This window comes from Daktulosphaira vitifoliae, unplaced genomic scaffold (genome assembly GCF_025091365.1).
Source record: "Daktulosphaira vitifoliae isolate Bord-2020 unplaced genomic scaffold, ASM2509136v1 Scaffold_5, whole genome shotgun sequence".
In the NCBI taxonomy this organism is placed as follows: Eukaryota; Metazoa; Arthropoda; class Insecta; order Hemiptera; family Phylloxeridae; genus Daktulosphaira; species Daktulosphaira vitifoliae.
The window spans coordinates 17,245,035-17,266,291 of NW_026099576.1; the positions used below are offsets into that span (position 1 = coordinate 17,245,035).

At 27.6% G+C, this 21,257-nt stretch overlaps 1 protein-coding gene across 2 annotated transcripts in view; it reads left to right on the forward strand.

Annotated features, from left to right (window-relative positions):
• Positions 1-15,463: 15,463 nt before the first annotated feature.
• The window catches only part of LOC126906526 (nucleolysin TIAR-like), a 175,894-nt gene continuing 170,100 nt past the window's right edge, over positions 15,464-21,257 (forward strand). For both annotated transcript variants that reach the window (XM_050687085.1, XM_050687087.1), the window contains exon 1: positions 15,464-16,137. In XM_050687085.1, coding sequence (XP_050543042.1) covers positions 15,964-16,137 — 174 coding nt within the window. In that variant the 5' untranslated portion in view covers positions 15,464-15,963. The remainder of the gene's footprint in view (positions 16,138-21,257) is intronic.

Below are 21,257 nucleotides of genomic sequence, written 5' to 3' on the forward strand. Positions count from 1 at the left end.
TTTTTGCTGCCATTATTTTTTATAAAAATATGTTCTATAAAAAGTTTAAGTTTTCACTGAACCGTTGAAAATTTCAACCAAGTAATCACAACATTTTTCTAATAAGCAAAATTTAATAAAAATAAACACTCAATTCGAAAATAATTTTTATTTACACCAATCAATTTACATTATACTACATTATGCTGCATTGAACTGAGTAATATTCAATATTGGTTACATTGAAAAAATATTTATTTAAATACTATGAAATTATACATTTGAAAACTGAGAAAAAAGTTATTATTCTATAAAATCAGTTTTTTGATATAACCTCATTAGTTAAATTTTACAAAATCTTTTGTTGAAATAAAAACCGTTTCGGATTTAAGTTTATCACTGAAAATGATAAAAAATTCCCATAATAATCTTTTCCTAGAATAAAAATGTATATATATTTATTTTTTTTTTTACTGGAAACTTTTAGATGCCAGTACAATGAAGCATTTTTTGGGAGGATACCTTTTTAATCTTTGTATAATAAAAATATTTTTTTAGAGATTTTTGATAATTTTGTCATTACCCTCATTGACGAGGGTATACTATTGCCTCGGGCAACAAATATTTTTGGAATTAAGAGGATGCAGCATTTTTTCGTTTCCATAATCCATCATCCATTTTCATTCGTCAATTGAAAAATTTTTAAGATTTTGGATATCAGCTACACCGCAATTTTTATATTTCATGATAATATCATCAAAAGTTAACCACGTAAATCCATAGATAATATTGATAAAAAAATTGAGGGGGGGTATGAGTGGGTGGCATTAAAATTGTGCCTAGGGCGTCAAAACTCTAAATTCGTCTCGGCATGCAACTATCAACCAAGTAAAAAATGATTAATTTTTCCATCATAAACTTTCAATAAATATTCATTACGTCAAATAATCATCAAGTTTGAATAAATATTTTTAAAGAAATAATATAATTCAATTATTTAAAGATCATGATCTTCCGTGATCTACAGAACAGTATTTTCAAGAATATTGACATGGGCCGACGCACTTTTCATTTATTGTGAATTATCACATTATCGGTCATTATTACCAGCGGTCCACCGTCGTACTCGTTAGTGTTGACGATAACGCCATGTTCGTACTGTCCGGCGGGCAGTAGATAGGACAGGTCCAAGGGTTCAGCATCGCAAGAAGCGTCGGCGACTATGTAAACCTGTTCACCTGTGACTTACATCCGCCGCACGTTCCTCCGAATTGCATATTTCGTATTGGAATGGTATTCTTATGTACTTTGCTCTATTAGAATATTATTAGTATAATAATTAAAAATAAAATAAACTGATTCTACAGTTATATTTAACACAGTGTTGCATTTTAGTGTTATTATTAACAACCCTTATACTGTGTCAATATTCTCCCGTTACCAAAAAAATTCTATCGGAATATTAATTCGTTACACCACTAATTACTGTAAGAGCGAGTTTTAGTTTTAAAAAATTCACCAAAAAATTTCAACCTTTTGAAACTAATATGCGTAAAAGGTAGTGTTAAATACGACATGTAAGGTTTTGCCACGTATGCAACAATATATCGAAATTAAATTCTGTACAGAAGATTTAATTTTTTTTTTCCATAGTTTAATAACTGAGTATCCTAGTGATATACGACAAATCTAATTAAACCAATAAATTAAGCATCAAAAATACATAATCATTATATCTTGTATTTTAACTATTTAAGGTCGGTTCTATCTTAATGATTTAACAGGATGTTTAGCTGCCGACTTGAAGCAATCTTATTATGATTTAGGAAGCCACTATGAGGTAAGTGTGCTACTGTTAAAATTTCCGTTTGGTCACTCATCCGAGAACCGTAAACAGCGTAGCTAAATGTCAGTGTTAAAGCGATGACTGAATGAACCACATAAAGTTAAAAATATACTGGTTTAGTAATTTTTGTTTGTGTTTTTTATGATTTATGTAATTTTTATATAAAAAAAGTTTTAAAAAAATATATTTTTAAATTACTGTGAAAATCTCAGTCAACATGCATCCAATATATTTTGTTATTTATTTCTTTTGAGTTTGACACATTTTAATACTTACATTTTTACCATATTTTAATATGTTTATAATAAACTTATGTAATGAGAAAATAAGTTATAAGTAAATGTAAAAAATAATCCAAAAATAAATTACGATCAAAAGTTTGATTAAAAGTTTAAAATGTTTATATTAAAAAAGATACTATCTTAGTGGTAAAGAATAATGATAAAAGATGAATAGATAATATGATAATGAAAATGTCAAGGACCTATAGGATTATACAATAATTAATAATATTCTGAAAATATTATTAACGTTTCACAAAGAGAAATAACTAAGATTTTCTCGAAGAAAAAATATTCTATTGAAATTAATAGTAAAAATTTATAGGGCTACGCATTTATATGTATAAGTCAAAAATAATACAGTTCAATAAATAATAGTTTCAACTTTGATGCGGAGTTGAAAATAAATAAATTTTAATATGATGTGTTTCTTTTGTGTTTGTTGCCCACTTCTCTAAGCTCTCGCAGAACTTATTTTTCTCAACGATACGTCGAAAGTTTAAAAATTGTATCTAGTTAAATATAATATACTAAAAAATTGAAAGAATTCCTTCGCTCTCTATGAATAGAGAAATCCTCCCAAAAATTAGAATTTATATTATCAGTAAATTTTGACATATTTTTAATTTTTAGGGAGAATACTTTAAAAAATGATTATCTTGAATAACTGTTAGTAGAATACGTCACGTGAATACATTATTATCACTTTGTTAATGTTCCAACAGCAATATCAGATGAGTGTTTACCGTTCTACTAAAGCGACGGCTGACCTTTAAGGTTATCACTTTTTTTATTTTTACCCAGAGCTTAGTATAATGATAGCTTTCCATTTAGCTTACTATTAATATTATTTCTGAAACTTACTTCCTAGATTGTTTCAATTGCTTAGTCACAATAAAGAGTTTGGCTTTATAACATTTTTTACTCTTTCTTTCAAAAGAATTTTTATTTTAATAATAGTTATTGTTAAAAAAACCTTTTGAAGTTTTCTACAAAAAGTTTCTTTAAAGTTTAAGAATTTTTAAGTTAAAAAGTCATAATTCATTTCATTTTTGAATATTAGTTTACAATTTTCACTTTTATAAAACCAAACATCCAAGTTTCATTGTATTATTAAAATGTCATGTTAAAAGTACATTCTTGTACTATTATATTCACTGTAAATATTATAATATAGTAGTTTATATTGTACATTTCAGAACCGATTACGAACAGATATAAGAAAAGAAGTTGTTAAAGCCCATTCTGTATTCATAGGACAAATTTATTATGGCAAAGGATGCAGCTTATTTGACACTGGTGATGGTATGAGTCCCGTTTGCGGTCAGATGAGTAATATAAACTTGTACGAGAATGATTGCGAACTAACACCTTAGCTAGTTTTTCTTTTTCTCTGCATTATGATGAATTAATTATGAATGTCGTCACGATACCGGCGAACAATTCGACGAAACTCTAAGTAATATTTCATTTGTTTTTCCTATGTATTCAAATAAAAATATAATATAATTAGGTTCAATAAAATAAACATGAATCATATGTTCTGATAACATCGTAAAATTATAATGATTAAAAATTTGATTCAACAAATGAATTTAACATTAAAAATATCTTTATGTATTACCTAATGACCATTTATTTAGTATGAATATTATAAATACACTAGTTTTCGTATAATCATATATTGATTTTGAATATTCTATTGATATTTTACTACATTTTATTTTTACAGTTTATGAAATGTATAACGAACGAATTTATGCATAAATTTAAGATAATAAATGTAATTTGAATTATTCTAAGTTCTATCTTTGTTATCACAGTAAAAATCTTTTACTACCAATAAATTCTATCATATTATTCAAGTAGTGTAAAATTAATACTTTTATCAAAAAATTAAGTATAATATAATGCTTTATTTTAATAATACTGAATGTTATTTATTATTATTATACAAATAATTGAAAAAATATTAGAAATAATTGTTTATTATTTTTTTAACAAAAAGGGTCCTTTGTTGAACTGCTTTACATAAAAAATACATTTTCTGCTACAATCTCTTATTTCCTGGTTATATTAACTTAAGTATCAACCTTCGATATTTTAATGATAAGCTTAACTTTTTTATACCATTAAATTTATTTAAATAAAAATTTTTTTTTTGTTTATAAAGTTATTTTTCATTAAATTTTCAAAGAGATATAGCTGTTTAAAGTTTATGGTCGATCAAAAAAAAAAGCTTATATATTTAAAAAATAAACGAAATCTTTTATAAAGAAAACAGTACTAAAGTATCAATTCATTTTATTTGAGAATGAGGATATGTATTTTTTGATTAGTGTGAAAGTTAAAAAAGTGATGTGTAATAGTTTTTAATTTTTGAAAAAAAAAATGTTGATGAAATCAATTAAAATATTTATATTACCGGGATACTCGGGAAAACTGAATAATTTTTATACTTAAAAAAGTAGATGTCGAGGATTTTGCGTATTTTAAACAATCAAAAGAATTAGTTTCAATAGGAGGAAACAGCTTTTAATAGTCAGAGGAAGGTAGTCTAGCAATCTCTAGCGTAATTTTGGAAGCTGAAGATTTTAACTTCAATGGGATTTATGATAAAAGTCCCACACATTGGCGTTACATTAAAATCTTTAGGGTAATTAGAATTAGCCTCATTATTAGCGGGTTATTTTGTATTTTATGTGAAGAGAACCCGTTTTGGTGTATTATATTTTAATATTATAAGTGATAGCATATAATTACATTATAAATTATTTCAGACACTATATTTTCCATATTTTGTTAATATTTAAAATTTTAATATTAATATTCGACCAATCTTATGTCATATTGATTTAAAATTTATAATATTTCAATTTTATATTAATATAATATTTCAGATTTGTTTTCTGTAAGTAATTGAGTATATGCAATAAGAAAGCTTTAAATTTTATTTTGGGTTACAGGATTTTCTATATGTGATTGTGTTGTTCGGGTGTAATACAGAGAAGTGATTAATTGACATAGCCTCGTGGGAATGGGCTGAAGAAAAATTCTACTTGCATTAAGACAGAAAAAGTACTCGCGAAGGAAAAAAAATTGTTTACAGTTTGTTCTTATTTTGCTTAGGTTTGAAAAGGTGGAAGGCTCCTGTTAATATATTTTTCATCAGGTCATTCATTTCACTGTCCTTCCGCCCATTTGAAAAAAAATTTGACCAAATGCCATTTATCAAGGACAATTCAATGTGTTTAATTCATATAAAATTTAAATTGTACTCGTATTTACTACTATTGAATAGTTACAATGTATTAATTATTTTCATTAAAAAGAAAAGCAAAAATTCCAAATATTTTTTTAAATTAACAATATTTAATTAATAATTAATCAAAAAATCGTAAGTATAATTCTTATGACTTTGTATATAATATGTGTTTTACAAACCAAAAACAATGAAAAGAAAAACGTATTTTTCGTCCATATAGGCAAATTGTATCCAATTTTTGTTGATTACGCTTTAGTAGTTTCATTATAGTAAAGAAAATTCTTGTGAATGTGATAAGGCGAGAGTGAAAAACTATATGAAAAATAAAATGTTATCTAGTTAAGCTATTTTTTGATACTAATTAAATGTGTTATCCGATTCGTGTGATTTGCAAATGTAGCCATTCTCAGAACCTGTTCTGTTACGGTTGGCTTATTTTAAATTGTCATCGGTTTTTTTCTACCCTCCTGGGGGGGTTTGGAGGGTTACGCTACCATTCCATGAAAATCTCGAAGGGTCTTAAATCGATCACCGGAGCCGGCACGCGTAGATTATCTTAAAACTGATGGTGGAAAATAACAATAATAAGAGTAAAGATAAAATCAAGGTATTTTAAAATAAGTCAATCAGAAATATAAAATTCTGAGAATGTCCACAAAATACGCATTCTGCAACTGATATACCTATTTCAATTAGCTAATAGCTACTTGTAGCTATCGGCTACATAGATTGGAAAATTTCCCCCATACCCATAAAAAAGTCTTAAAAAATAACAACCGTTAAAAGCAGTCCATTTTGATGTTATCACTATGAGATTTATTTTTAAAAAACTTTTTGAAAACTATAAGGATCATAACGAAAATTTACTGGCAATATTTATAACATTTAGCAATTTTTTGATACTCTTTTTTTGAAATTCCAAGTATTAACTAAGGTATTGAGAAATGTAATCAATCGCGTGGAAAATTCGTTCTCTTTAATTTTTAAAAATGATTCGAGACACCTGTGTCTATTGATGAAACTTATGTCAAATTAAATCTTATAAAACTTAAAATAGATAAAATCAAAATTTTCCGAAAACTTAATGTTATAAACCGATTTTATATCTACTACAAATACATGCTAATGGGAATTGCCGTTTTCGTAGTGTTTTACATATTTATAGATGTTAACAATTGTGTTCTATGAATAACGTATGTGTTAATCAAAAACTAAATCAAATAAAAGATTTTCAATTTATCATAATAAGTAATATCATTACAATAGTAAATTAAGTGTTTACGGCAATATTTATCCAATGTTGTTTTTCCTATGAAAAATTTAAATTAAAACATTGCGAATTTTCCGTTAAAAATGTTCTAGTCTTTCTTTAAAATCAATCGCAGCAAAGCATTTGATTTTAGTAATATTAATCACTGCTAAAAATCAATCTACATCAAGTCCATTGGGTTCAGTCCTAACTTAATTGCTTTTTTTTTAATTTTTTAATATTTGGCATACATAAATAATGTTTTATTTCTCCACATTAGTATACAATATACTAATTGGGTTTTTACACAATTGCTTTATTATTAGATAAAACTAATTTTAAATGACATGTATTTTTCTACTTCATAAAACTTTTCTTTACACTATTCCATTTTATTTAACTACCCGCGAATTCGATAAATCGTAATTCGATTTTTAAAAACTTCAAAACACACGTGTACCTACATTGCCTATATAAAATGCCGTTAAATTTTTTATGTGTTTATAAGTTTTAAAAGGTACTGATGTAATCTTCACTATTTTAAGATCTAATTTTGCTATACATAATTTCAGCTAGAAAGTTGTGGTACCACAAAACTTTATTTAAAAGTTTTTTTGTATATCTTTGTGAAAAAATTTAATACAGGTCCAAAATTACACAAGTATAATTGAAAATCTAATATAATTATTTTTCCAAATTTAATAAATTAAAATTTATGATATAATAACTTCAATTTTCATTTTCCTTTTTAATTTTGTTTATCCTAAAATTGATTTATATATATTTTTGTATTAAAAATTAATAATAATATATATATATTTTTTTAATTTTTGTCGTAATAGTATAAAATATGGTACTGTATTTTTATTTATAAAATGTATAACTCCTGATTTGACAAAATGGTATAATTTTAAATATGATATATCGTAGTCTTCGTGGTAAAATCGCGTAATTTGATTTTTCAAAATAATTCAAAAGAAAAAATATAAAATATAATTTTTGAAAAGAACGCTGACAATTGAATCTTATAAAATTTCAAAGGAAAACTTTGTAATTATTGTTTGCTGTTTATTTATCCTCAAAAGAATAAAATCACAGGGAAAACTTTAGAATAAACAATAATTAATTAGTAAAATAATACAGTTTAAATATTCTGTCAAATTTCGGATTTAGTGCTTATACTTATTTGACTTTCGATATTTAAAATTATTACCCTTTTAGGGTCCTATTATTAATAATAATATAATGTGATACGTATTTTAACGTAACAATTTATTGCACAGCCCTGTTATTACTTTTCAGTAATTTGAATATATTAGCCTTTATAATTTTAACTATAGAATTTAAAAATAGTTAAAATGTGAGATAAACAGAAGTTTCAAATTTTTATTTTTTAAAAACATTAGTCAAACATTAAACGAATTATTTAAAAATAATTTTTTTAAATGGTTTATTTATAAACCATTCAGTATTAATAAATACTGAATTTTATTTATTAAATGAATAGTTACAATAAAAATATTTTTTATATAATATTATTTTAGGTATATTACTTTATGTACAATAATTAACTCGGTCATAATTTCTGTTCCGAGATATTATAATTACAGTGAGACCAAAACTAAAATAAAATAGTTGTTGAAAAGTACAACTCTTCGTTATTATTATATTTGTTTATAATTTCCGTTATTGTTGAAACAATTTATTAATATTTGTTAAATTAACAAACTTTTTGGTAACTTTTTCTCTCGCTCATATCAGTACCTTCGGCCTCTCGCAGAAACAGCAGGAGAAACTTTTATTACCCTTAAATGTCTGAGGTGAAGCTGCGTTGACAATCCATTAATTTAATTAAATCGCCAACTTTCAAGTAATTATCGTTTTTTTTTAAATTAATGCATGCGTTTAGAAAGTAATCGTTACTAAATGTAGCAATCCAACAAAGTCGTTTTATTCATTTTAAATAAATCTAATATTTTTATTTTCAGAAATAGAGTACATTCAGAGCTTTTCGAAAATGTAGTAGTATATGTCATACCCAGACAACTTTTTTGTAGCAATTGTGCCTACGCTAATTCGTAATCTCGTCACATAAAGATGATATCACTCTTTATAAAATCTAAAAATTGTTTAGATTTTGTAAATATTTTCAATGTCCAATGGACATTGTCCATTATAGAAAAACTACCGGTTTTCCTCTCAATATTTATTTCAAATAAAAGTAAATATCACTACGACCTTTTTCAATAAATACACATAAAAATAAGTGACCTCTTGGTTTTATTTTGAAAATAAAACATTTTCTTAATTTTCCCTCAAAGAAAAAACATAAAATTACATTTCACCATTATTTGAAAATGTTAAGCAAATATAATTATATTATGTATTTTTAATAAAGATGGATTTTCCTAATGATACTGGTAGAAAAGGAAGACTGAAAAAAATTACTTTATTACAAAAATATTCTCAAATGAAATTCAGAACTCCAAAGTGTACTTATTTAATTATGAAATACATAAATATAATTCCAGTATTTGTATTCAATTTTTTCCAAAAATTGCATAGTAACAAGACAATATTAATACGAACTTTAAAATTATTCAGCTCGTTTCCAATTCAATTTATTTAGCAAACCAAAAAAATGCAAAATAAAGGATAAAACTTCATTTCAATTATCATAATAATTGTTTTTTTCTAGTGGCTTCTAGTAAAATCCAATTGAAATACGTTCGTATTTTTCTTAAATGCCTATTGTAAATACTAAATAAAGTTTTGCAAGATTTTTTACAAAATACAACTATTTTTCAAACTCAATAAACTCGTAGCGTTCTAACTCTAATACGATTTTAATCAGTTTGTGAATAATGATGAGTTTATATTATTCGAATACATTATTTCCAAAATATGTGTACTAGGTACTTGTATGATGTGTTTATTGTGAAAAGTAATTATTTTTAATTTTTGCAGAGTTGTTTACCGACATAAAGTTTTCAACTGACAAATGAATGTGTTTATGATTTTTTTAAATGGAGTGTAGAATAGTTGCAGTTTTAATGTTATAAATCAACTTTAGTATATCTATATTTTGTATAGCTCTTTATAAGTTATTTATAATTAATAACTCTTCGAAAATCATAAAACAGTCTACCGAAGGCCGTAGTTTTAGTTTATACGCGACAGGAAGATTATGAATGTATAACCACTCTCCATTATTTTTAATACAATTTGATTACATGTAAATAATTTTGTAATGGGTGTCTAAATCTACTTTTTATCTATGCCTCTAAGTATAGTAGATCATTTAAATTAACATATTGTCCATAGATTTGCATGTAGCATTTATTATTTTATTGCATGGTTTAAATAAAAAACTACTGAAACTGAACAGCGGTAACATTATAAATTAGTGAAGTGTAACAAAGTTTGGTTCAAAATTGGCCAATGTTTTTAAGACGGAATGAAATCAAAAAATGTGTAACTTTATTTTAAACACATAATTTAATCTCCATATGAAGTTGTTAAATAAAATTATTAATTCTATAAAAATACGTTTAATAGCACTTAGTTTTATATTTATATTACAGTTAATGATTATATCGTCTATTTTTATATACACATCTAATGACATTATTAGAGTAAATATCCCAAAATGATTTAAAAATTGACAATTCAATTGGTGAAAATCGAATATTTTCTATCTGATTTCATTATTTCAAAAATAAAATATTAACCCAAATTTTTAATTTTAGTTACTAATGAAAATAAATGAGAATTACAATTTTGAATATTTTTGAATGCTTGAAAATAATAATAGAATAACTCAATTTAATATTTGAAGAATGTTTTGAAATATATTGTTCACTGGTCTGAATGCTTTGACTAGTTCCAAGTATAGACATTTCCCAAAAGTCTCACTTCACCAATATTTTATCTAAGTTATACGTACAATGTATTAACTTTTTTCGTTTTAACTTCAACAGCGGTTTCATATCCTCTTTTTTGGATTTGACTTTGTTTATTTAAATTCTAGGAAACCTGTAATTTCCCTTGAGGTAAACGTTGGGGTGCTATAGTATATTGGTGTGGCGGATGTGGTCTGTTTGATTTATAACATTCCACAACGATCGTTTATGGTATGAAATGAATAAATAAACAAAAATAAAATGCAAAATTCAATATCAACCGGAATTTTTAATAAATAATAATATGAACTAGAATATTTAAATATTATCACAACCATCCGGCATGAGCACGTCCGAAAAGAGTGATTTTTACTTCATGACTAAAATAATTTTTCACTTTTACTGTATTTTTGATTTATATACCATTTTCTATTGTCCGCTATTAAACTGCATTTTTACAATAATCAACAATAGCACTCGATAATATTCTAGTCGTTTTTAATAACAAAATTCAAGTTATGTAAATAAAGTACTTAGCTAAACTACAATAAGAACTATGGACCATTAAAAAATTATTTTTTATCTATAGGATCATTTATTTTACTAAAATGATATTTAAATGATTTTATCAAAAATATAACTTCCAAGTAATAAATAATATATTATTTGAGTTTATGTTATTTGGAAAATAATTATTTACGTTTTTAGTTCTATCCTAAAATTGCAATGTTTTCTGCAGATAAAAGTTTTATGCATCAAACATTCTAATTTTAAATCTGTTACTGAGGAATGAAAAATTAGTTTTTCAATTTTTATATTGATAACTTTTACTTGACTTTATTTATCTTTTCACCGTATAGGTTATGACAGTAAAAAGTTGATACTTTAAATTAAATTAAATTTTAAATATGAAAAAATTATACCTATATCACCGAAAAATCAACTATTTTTTCAATGAATAGGTTTAAATTATAATAACTATTTTTAATTGTTATTCGCCGTGTGAGTTGCAATCGAGTTTTTTATTACACATTGAAATTTAGTTTAAGAACGATAAAATTTATTGAACAATGCAACAAAAAAATTATGGTTTTAAAAATACTAGGGATTTTATGAATTATCAAAATTGAAATAGCTTTGTAATTAAATATTTTTTTATATCAATAAGATTTAAATATACTTAATTGTCTAATTCTTTAACGGTCGCAAAATGATTTGTCAACGATTTTTTTTGTTTATAACAAGATAGATTTATTTAGTTTGCAGGGTTTTGTTGCAGAAAATAAAGTTTATACGAATTTTCAACAACTGAATGGTTTTAATTCAATGGTATCTATCTAATTTATATCTCATGGTGCTCCTTTATTATATAGTTGATTAAAAAAGCACATCCTTATGCATTACGTAAAAAAAATGTTGGCTATTTGCCTGCATGGGAAATTAAGCCAAATACGGTCGGAAAAAAAAATGTATGAAAATTTATTGTTCATACAATTTTTGAGTTNTCGGAAAAAAAAATGTATGAAAATTTATTGTTCATACAATTTTTAAGTTCTATATACTACTTTTATGATCGTTTATATGTCATCATGAAAAAGCATTATCCAAAAACACATTTTTCTAATGTCCGGTAAAGCACATAAATCGAATTATGTATTTTTTGGCCGAAACCATCGACATAGTTTTTAATATAGTACACTTAAGTCACGACCGTTATTAATATGCATGTTAATAGTTAATATTTAGGTACGCCGGTAAAGTCATTGTATTCGAGCACACTCGACGATTGGTACAATAAGCTAAACTTCTATTTTGATCACAAATATGTTTAATCAATCGCATCGTGAAAAATAAAATGTTCTATTACTTATGGTCATTGTGTATATTGTAAAACTTTTTGATTTTTATTAACGAAATTGTGATAATAACAAAATTTACAGTGTATTTATTATTACAGTGTAATTGGAACCCAACATAGTTGACTCCGTTATAGATTATATATGACCACTTCGATATAATTGCAATTAATAAAATACAAAAAAAAAAAAAAATTGAAAAATTTTAGATTTTAGTAGCCACATAGAAAACAAATCGTTAAACCATTTTTTAATTCCGTTGATGGCCTCGTTCTAGCTCTTCCTGTACTTATGTCTTAAGTTAGATTTACACAAAAAGCATACCAAAAAAAAAAAAAGCGTATTGTTTTCAGTGTATTAAAAAAAAAAGTTAAAGCAGTTTTAAAATACTGAAAAAAACCTTAAGTACCGTCTTGGGACGGTTGACAGAAGTGACAAACTAATAAACATTGATTATTGGTTTAAATTAAACTCAAAAATGGCAGACTTAATTGACCGATGTATAATAAAGAAACATAATTAATTTTTTATAATAGCAGTTCTTCACTTATTTTTACATGTTATTTTTTCTCGAAAATAATTTTCATCATCGTTGTCATCTTTAAAATTTGTTGTTGTCGGCTTATGATAACTAAAATATGATACAAAGCTACCTTGTTTCACTCGTTTACTTCCATGAAATCCAATTTTTCGAGACATTTCCTGTTCGGTAGAGAGCGCCTTTAAGCGAACCAGTTGTCACAAACACCGTTGATTACATCATGTCGACTGATAACTGATCTCCAGTGTCTTACCTACCCCCTCGCCCACTCAGTACGGCAAGTCGATGGCTTACACGTCAATTGCCCGTCGTAGCAGTTCTCAGTCGTACGGCAGTGAATGTCCTTAAACGTTATTCTTTTTATAGCAAGCGCCTTCGCTTAGTTGGTCAATTGTTTGGCCGCAGTGCGCCATATTTCTATTGTCTTTTTACACGTAAGTCCACTTATCATAGCCATTATTGATCATTCATCTATTCTACTTTACACGGCTAAGTCTTTAAATGTTTTCTTTTCCTTTATTTATTACATATTTTTAACTATTTCGTTTTATGCCGCTTTGCCGGATTTTAGCAATAAGGACACACCCCTAAGCCCATTCATTTAAGTTACTTTTTGCAGGACTTTAATATAATTGTTTTATTATTTGTTGTGCCATTATTATTTTTGCGTCACTCATTGGATGTGTGGTTAGCCGGCATCCATCAAACCCAACCCAACCGGCATCACCTAGGTGATCTCTCCGACCCGCTCCTATAATTCTATGGCCTATGGCTCCTATTCTTGGTCTCTCGTTTAAACTTATATACAAGGTGATGGAGAAGTCATTATGAAATTGTCGACTGCTAATTTTTTCATAAAATAATAATGATTGTTTTGGTTGTATATATTGTTATTTATTTTTCGATTCGTGAAGTGATTAAATAATTTTTGGATCCATTCCTTATAACGGTACCAACTTATTTTTTTTTTAATAATTACACGCATACTTAACAAGCTCATAAAATAGAAAATTAATAAACTAAGAAAATGATTGAACGATAACATTGTTTGAATAATTGTTTTGGACGTTGTGAACAGTTTTTTATATAAAATTGGGGTGAAGTGCAAGTTATGTTGCTTTTATCATTACACACTTTTTTTCGTTACTCCTAAAAGTAATCTTGTACTGTTGGTCCAAAGTTGTAATCAATCGGTTATTTTTTCACTAAAACTTTTTCTAGTGTTTAAGATATTTAAATATATATATATATGAAATTTAAAAAAGTTGATACACTTTTAAGAGGTGAGGAATGGATCTAGAATATATTTAACCACTTATTAATGAAGATAGTATTTTATTGAAATTAGTCAAAAAATAATTCTTAAAATTCTTATTCATTATCATTATTACTTTTATTTAATAGAAAAATAAAAGTAATAATAATAATATTTGTTTTAGTTACATACTTTTTTCAGTTTATCAATAATAAAATACTTGTTATATTCGTCCCTTATATCTTATAAGAGAGTCAACTATTTTTTTTCAAATCGTAATATTTATAATTATCTACCTTATTGATAATGATCTAACGAATGACTGGTAAGTTTCTTTATAATAACATTTGATAAGCTAGAAAATATATAGGTTATCATAAAAAAAAGTTGACCTCTTAAATGTGTCAATTAGTTATACCTTATAATTATAAGGTAAAATGGCTGAATATAAAAGATATTTCATGGTCGGTAAATTGAAAAAGTACGTAACTAAAAGAAAAAAAATTATCGATATTGTTTTATTTTTCGATTAAATAAATGGTTTTTGATCAAAGAATCATTCTGTATATCATAATTGTAAGCTGATACTTATATCGAGCCAATTATATGATAACCGAAATCATCAGTGGCATATTTTTCGATACTCTAAGTATGATGGAACCCAATTTATCTGTTTATGTGGTATGGTTTGTTTGACGAGGGGTTATTTTTAAAATCAAAAGTAAATTGGTAAATTTATTTTTAAGCATATGTAAAATTTTCCGAGTAAAAATCAAAATTTTAAATGTTTTTCCTATTTTTATTAAAAATTACTGTTTATGAAATTGTTAAATAGATTATTTTTAAAAAATGTATTTTTAAATCCGAAAATAAAATTATTCAATTTTTTTAGATTGCCGTTGGGTTTTATTGAAAGCTTAACATTTACGTGTGAGCGAGTAAAAATTCTTTTTTTAGATGTAACAATTTGAGTTTAAGGCTATTACTATTAAAATAACTTTGTGTGATTAGGGGCACATTTACTTCTAAGACCGTATTGTTGTTTGGCAGATCATTTGTGAGTAATAATCATTAGAGTCCGAAGCGTAACGAAGTGAGATCAAATGTGTTGCTTGGACGTATAGAAATTTTACTATAAGTATGTATGTTCAGTAGATAAAGACTCCAGAAAATCAAAATAAATTAGGGGAAGTAAGAAAAAAAATGCTTGACGCTCTCTAGTGGCGGTGATCAGCGGTGCCGGTGGGAAAGTCGCATGCCGGGTAGGTTTTAGTTATCCTTCTCATTGAATGAAGTGAGCACACGCTACCGGTAACGAGACTCCACTACAGTCATTCAAAACGTCCACGTGTCCGCTTTCGGCGTCCTCGTACTATCAATTATAGTGAGTTTTATCTCGCGACTATGCTCACCGGTGTAACGTCGGTAATGTTGTAATCGTATATCCACAACGGATACCGACATACTAAACGCATCGGACCCGGCCGTTGGGAGGGGGTTGGTGATCGGCTATCACGATCTGTTGAAATTGGCCGCTTGTGACGCGTGCACCGCTAATAAATCATTACCGCCGGTACAGCATAATTATCACGACGGTTGCACTTGCACTCTGCCCGGTCCCATTAGGACTCGTAACTGCAGGCTGGCCACCGTTGCCATTAGAACGCTGCCGTATCCATCGCCGTCGGTGCAGCACGTCTTGAACCGCTGTCACTGTACCGGTCCCAGTCACATAAGCACTACGTCCGATTTCACTCAACACCATCCGTCGCCGGCACAGCATCAACAGATGCTTTTTGTACCGTTTTCTATGCCGGCTAACTACGGCAATCAGTTGGCTTGCCCTGGGCCGACCGCAGCAGCAGCCGCCGTCGCTTCTTTGTCTAATAGCACTGCAGTGAGTCCGTCCGCTGCGGCCGCCGCCGCCGTTTCAACAGTGATCAATGGCAATTCTGGTCTTAAGGTAATAATCAGCTTGTCTTAAAACATAATGTAAAATAAAATACTAAATTGGTTAATGACATACGGGGCGTTATTTTAGTATTGAAAATAGTTAAACTATTGTACATTATATGTGTTGCTCTCAAATTATGAAAATATTTCTGTATATTGCTATGTTTCCATGTGAGTTTTCGTATTTGACAGTAAAAGATAATTTATGCGTATTTTTTATTTAGCTTTCAATAGATTTGAATTTATATATGAAGTATATAGGTCATTATAAACTTACATTAATACGAATAACTTCAAAGGTTTAATGCGAAAATACAGTTTTCTTTCAGTACGATTTCCAAAGATTACCTTTATATTTTACCGTAAAAGAAAAAGTCGTTTCTTTGAAAAAAAAAAAATCATAATTTTAGCATATATATACGTGTGTATTGAACACATTAAAATGTACAAATCACTTTTACAATCACTTTGAATCTCTATTTCATTTCTTTATAGTAATTAGACAAAAATCGTGAAGAATGCTCATCTAAAGATCAAATAAAACGTTTTACTGTGTAAATATTTATTGGAAAAGTTGATTTTTGATTTTGTAACGATTGTACCGTCTGAACCGAGATTGGCCAGTGAATCATGTTTAATGGTGTAATTTCATAGAGTATCATGAACTATGCACTAAATATCGAATTTCCAGAAATCGTTTAAACTAGATCAGTTTAAATAGAACAATGACGACACATAAAACAACTATAATTTTGAGTGACGTTCATTCAAGCTGTGGAATATACCGTGGGCAGTGGACAGATAAGGTTTTTCCCGTGGTGGTGCTTTGGTGCCCATCAACCCTTTATTTTCTATTTAGCCGTAGAGTATTAATAATTTATGTTGGTTTTCGATGCGGTAACCAAATAATATATGTGATTACGCTGCTCGTTATTTAATGGGATTCTGCGAGATAGATTAATCCGGTTAACGATGTGCTCAATGTAGTTCAACGGTAATATTCTGATTGGTATTTGATTATTGTTGTTGTTATTACTTTATACTAAATCCTCTGACAATAAAACCCTAAATAACACAGTATTGTACAATAATGATCACCAAATTGATAAACACGGCTAAGGAACAGATAGAACAACTGTTGTTTTTCAATATTTAATTGACAGCGCGTGTACATATGCATATGAATGTATTTCTTATTGCTTAAATGCACAAAGCATCGTATGATTGTGGTATTACGTCGAATACATACATTTAATATGTGATATTGCATGGAAAAAAAAATCATTTTAAAAGTTATCAATAACGCTTTAGATTCCAAAGATGAGCGCATGTTTAAAGTTTAGATATTTTAATAAAACATTATTTTCTTGGAATAATTACCCTATTGGATCATGAANATAATGATCACCAAATTGATAAACACGGCTAAGGAACAGATAGAACAACTGTTGTTTTTCAATATTTAATTGACAGCGCGTGTTCATATATGCATATGAATGTATTTCTTATTGATTAAATGCACAAAGCATCGTATGATTGTGGTATTACATCGAATACATACATTTAATATGTGATATTGCATGGAAAAAAAATAATTTTAAAAGTTAACAATAACGCATTAGATTCCAAAGATGAGCGCATGTTTAAAGTTTAGATATTTTAATAAAAAATTATTTTCTTGGAATATTTACCCTATTGGATCATAACAACTTAATTTTGTGATCAATTTTATAGTTATTTCAATTTCGACATTCATAGAATGATAAATCAGTTACACGAAAAAAACGCAATACTATTATTTTTAAAATATACACATCATTGAAAGCTTGGGAATACTCAAGTATAACAAACGGCCGTGTTATATGTAATGCTGTTTTTTATAAAGGATAAGCGCTACGTTACTGACGACTTTTCTTTTCAAAGTGATTGGTTGTAGACGAAGAATATTGTAGCGTAAAAAACTAACTACACTCTTCGTTCAAATGGCATTTAGGTTCACACTCAAGTAACGTCAAACAAAGGCTTTACAACTGATTCTGTCACAAATGTGAGTGCGTCTAGGTATTGTCGATTTACGTTTAAGGATATGTCGAAGAAAACTTACACTATAAAAATAACTCGCAAAAAACTCTTTTGTTTCGTTAAACTATAAACACAAAACCCATTAACGAGTTCATTTAAAAAAATAACCATCAGCCAACATGATTATTATGTTATACATGACAATCAATGTATAATAAACATTACTCACATCATTAGTGAAGTGATCTAATTTGCTACGTTTCTGTTGACATATTTTTACATATATATATATTGTATATATATGTATATATATATGTTTAGTTGATTGAGTGGTACGAGTATAAAAGGTATAAAGCATACATCATTAACAAAAGGTTAACAATGTACTAGTAAAATGTATTTAAACAAAATTAATTTGAGACACAAGCACAAAATCAACCTTAATTTACCTAGACTCATGTCTGAGTCATTTAACAGTGTCACCAAATGTCGAAAAACAGACAACTTGTGTACTTTTTGTAATGGACTTTTACCAAAATTACCCAACGACTAGATTTATGTTAGTTTTGAGTAAAATTTATTATTGTAAACTGAACTCATTAGAAGAATTCATAATAAAAGGCGCTCAAGTCCATTAGCAAAATGTATCTCTCTGCGAATTCTAAAATTATAGTTTTCTGTTTTGTATACACCCAGCAGAGATGAATACATTCAGCTGTTACAAAAAAACTGTTAAATATAACAATGAAAAGTTGGCGTTATCCCTCACAATGGAATTTTCCCCATTAAAGTAGTAACGAATATTTAATATTTTTCAATTTTTTAACCTAAACGTAATAGTTGTAATAAAAAAATGTTTAAATGTACGGATATTTTCAAGTAATTCTGACTTATTACTAACTTGTTTAAGAGACTATAGGTCCCTTTTGCAAAATAAATGATTGCACGACTATGCATATTCAAAAAAAAATGTGAATTATCAAAAGTAATATTACTATAAATATTTATACTTGAAACCATACGGTGATTAAAGGTATCTACGTACAGACTTCTAATAAGTTATGCGTCTCTTTTATGGACTTAATTAAATAATAACGACTGTCTCTAGGATTATAGTGTCGTACGTGCAAGCTTAAACTTACTTAGGAAACGCATGCTTGTATGGCGTACAATATAGCTCTCAACTGGGCTGTATGGTTAATAATTGCAATGACAATACTACTATGACCCGAGACCTTTTAGCGACTTTGCAGTGTCATCTGAAGTAAAATGATAATCCGTTAATAAATCGCTTGATGACTGGTGGGTCAGACATTTTTACGATTGAAATCGCAATTATTCCGGACAGAGTGCAATGTTTTAGAGAAAAACTAGGGTGTTGATGTAATTATATATGTGCGGTGGTTGAAAAGTTCATTGGGATTTGTCACCGACTGGTTAGTGGATAGAAACATTCGTATTCATTAATGTATTGCCCGACCCTTGTCACCGACTCTGTTAATTTGTTTCCAAAACGAATCAGTCCTCCGACGTCTGGCAAACATGGTCCCAGAGCACGTCAATTCTATTAATATTTTTTTTTTATTATTTTTAATTTCAAACTCGATTTGGGCATCTCGAATGGGGTATTAATCAAACGAGGCTACTGTGACCTTTTCCCTAGCTCTCATTTTTTTTTCTATCTCCCTCTTTCCCATACATTCGTTCTCACTCACTCGCTTCGTTAAACTAGTACCGTACAGTTAAGCGTTTTTTTTTTCAGTATCGATAAAATACTACCAGTAAACTCATCAATACCCGTCAAGTACACACCATTGTAAATAACATGTGATAATCTTTTCCGTAACATTTATATTATGTACCTGCTATTATAGCGACGTTTCAAAAATCTGATTCTAAGTAATGATATCTTTATAAAATCTGATATAAAAAACAGTATAATAAATTTTTATAAATCCATTAAAATTATATCAATGCACAGCTTTAATAATAAAAGATAAAACAGAAATTCTCATTAGGTTCTCATTGCGTTCTTGGTATTATTGGTTATTACAAAATGTTCGTGGAAAACACGAAAATTCGTTTTTTCAAAGTATAGAATACTAATTATTCTATTCTTATTATAATACGTTTTATAGTACACAAGTTATTTGTACGGTAAAACTAAAAAAATGTTTTATAATTCATCAATACTATAAAGTTTCATTTGTAATTTTAGTGTTGACTTATCAAAGTTTAATTTATTCTATAGAATCTTTTCGACATGTGTTAATTTAATAAAAAAAAAATGTAGCAATTTAGGACAAATCTATACAATTACATAAATGAATTAATGATTAATTTCAATTATAATAAATAAAACGTAAAATTGCAAAAAAATATCCCGACCCATAATAAATATTAAGTGTCTAAATATGTTTTTGTCTTCTAGTTTTGATTACTTGATATTCTCACGATAAAAACTATTATTATGATTTTTGAAAGTTTTATCTGCTGTAAGTAAGTAAACGTATTTAACAAATCGAGTCTGGACAGTATTGCTAGTTTACAATTGACTAGTTGGCGGCGGTAAGAAGATGAGTTGGAAATCTTATCCAAGTTGAGAAATGAGCAGAAATTTATAATGTGATGTCGCTGTATGAGAGAACTACAGTAATACTGTTATGGTCCATGAAGAAAAAACATGGAATAGTAGCGATGGCGTTTTTCCAAGATTCCACCGAAGCCTCTTAAAAATACTTTTTCCCATTTTATAACTAAAATGTCTAGCTTGTCTGCCCATTATCCTGATTTTTATCCTATTGTCGCCTGACTCCACGATTCATTGAGTTTTTCTTCNTTATGGTCCATGAAGAAAAAACATGGAATAGTAGCGATGGCGTTTTTCCAAGATTCCACCGAAGCCTCTTAAAAATACTTTTTTCCCATTTTATAACTAAAATTTCTAGCTTGTCTGCCCATTATCCTGATTTTTATCCTATTGTCGCCTGACTCCATGATTCATTGAGTTTTTCTTTATTCCATGTAGCCATCAATTTTTACAATTGCATTGTTATTTTTTAAACATAATATTTTTTCATATAAATCATTCTTCTAAACCCTAAGAAT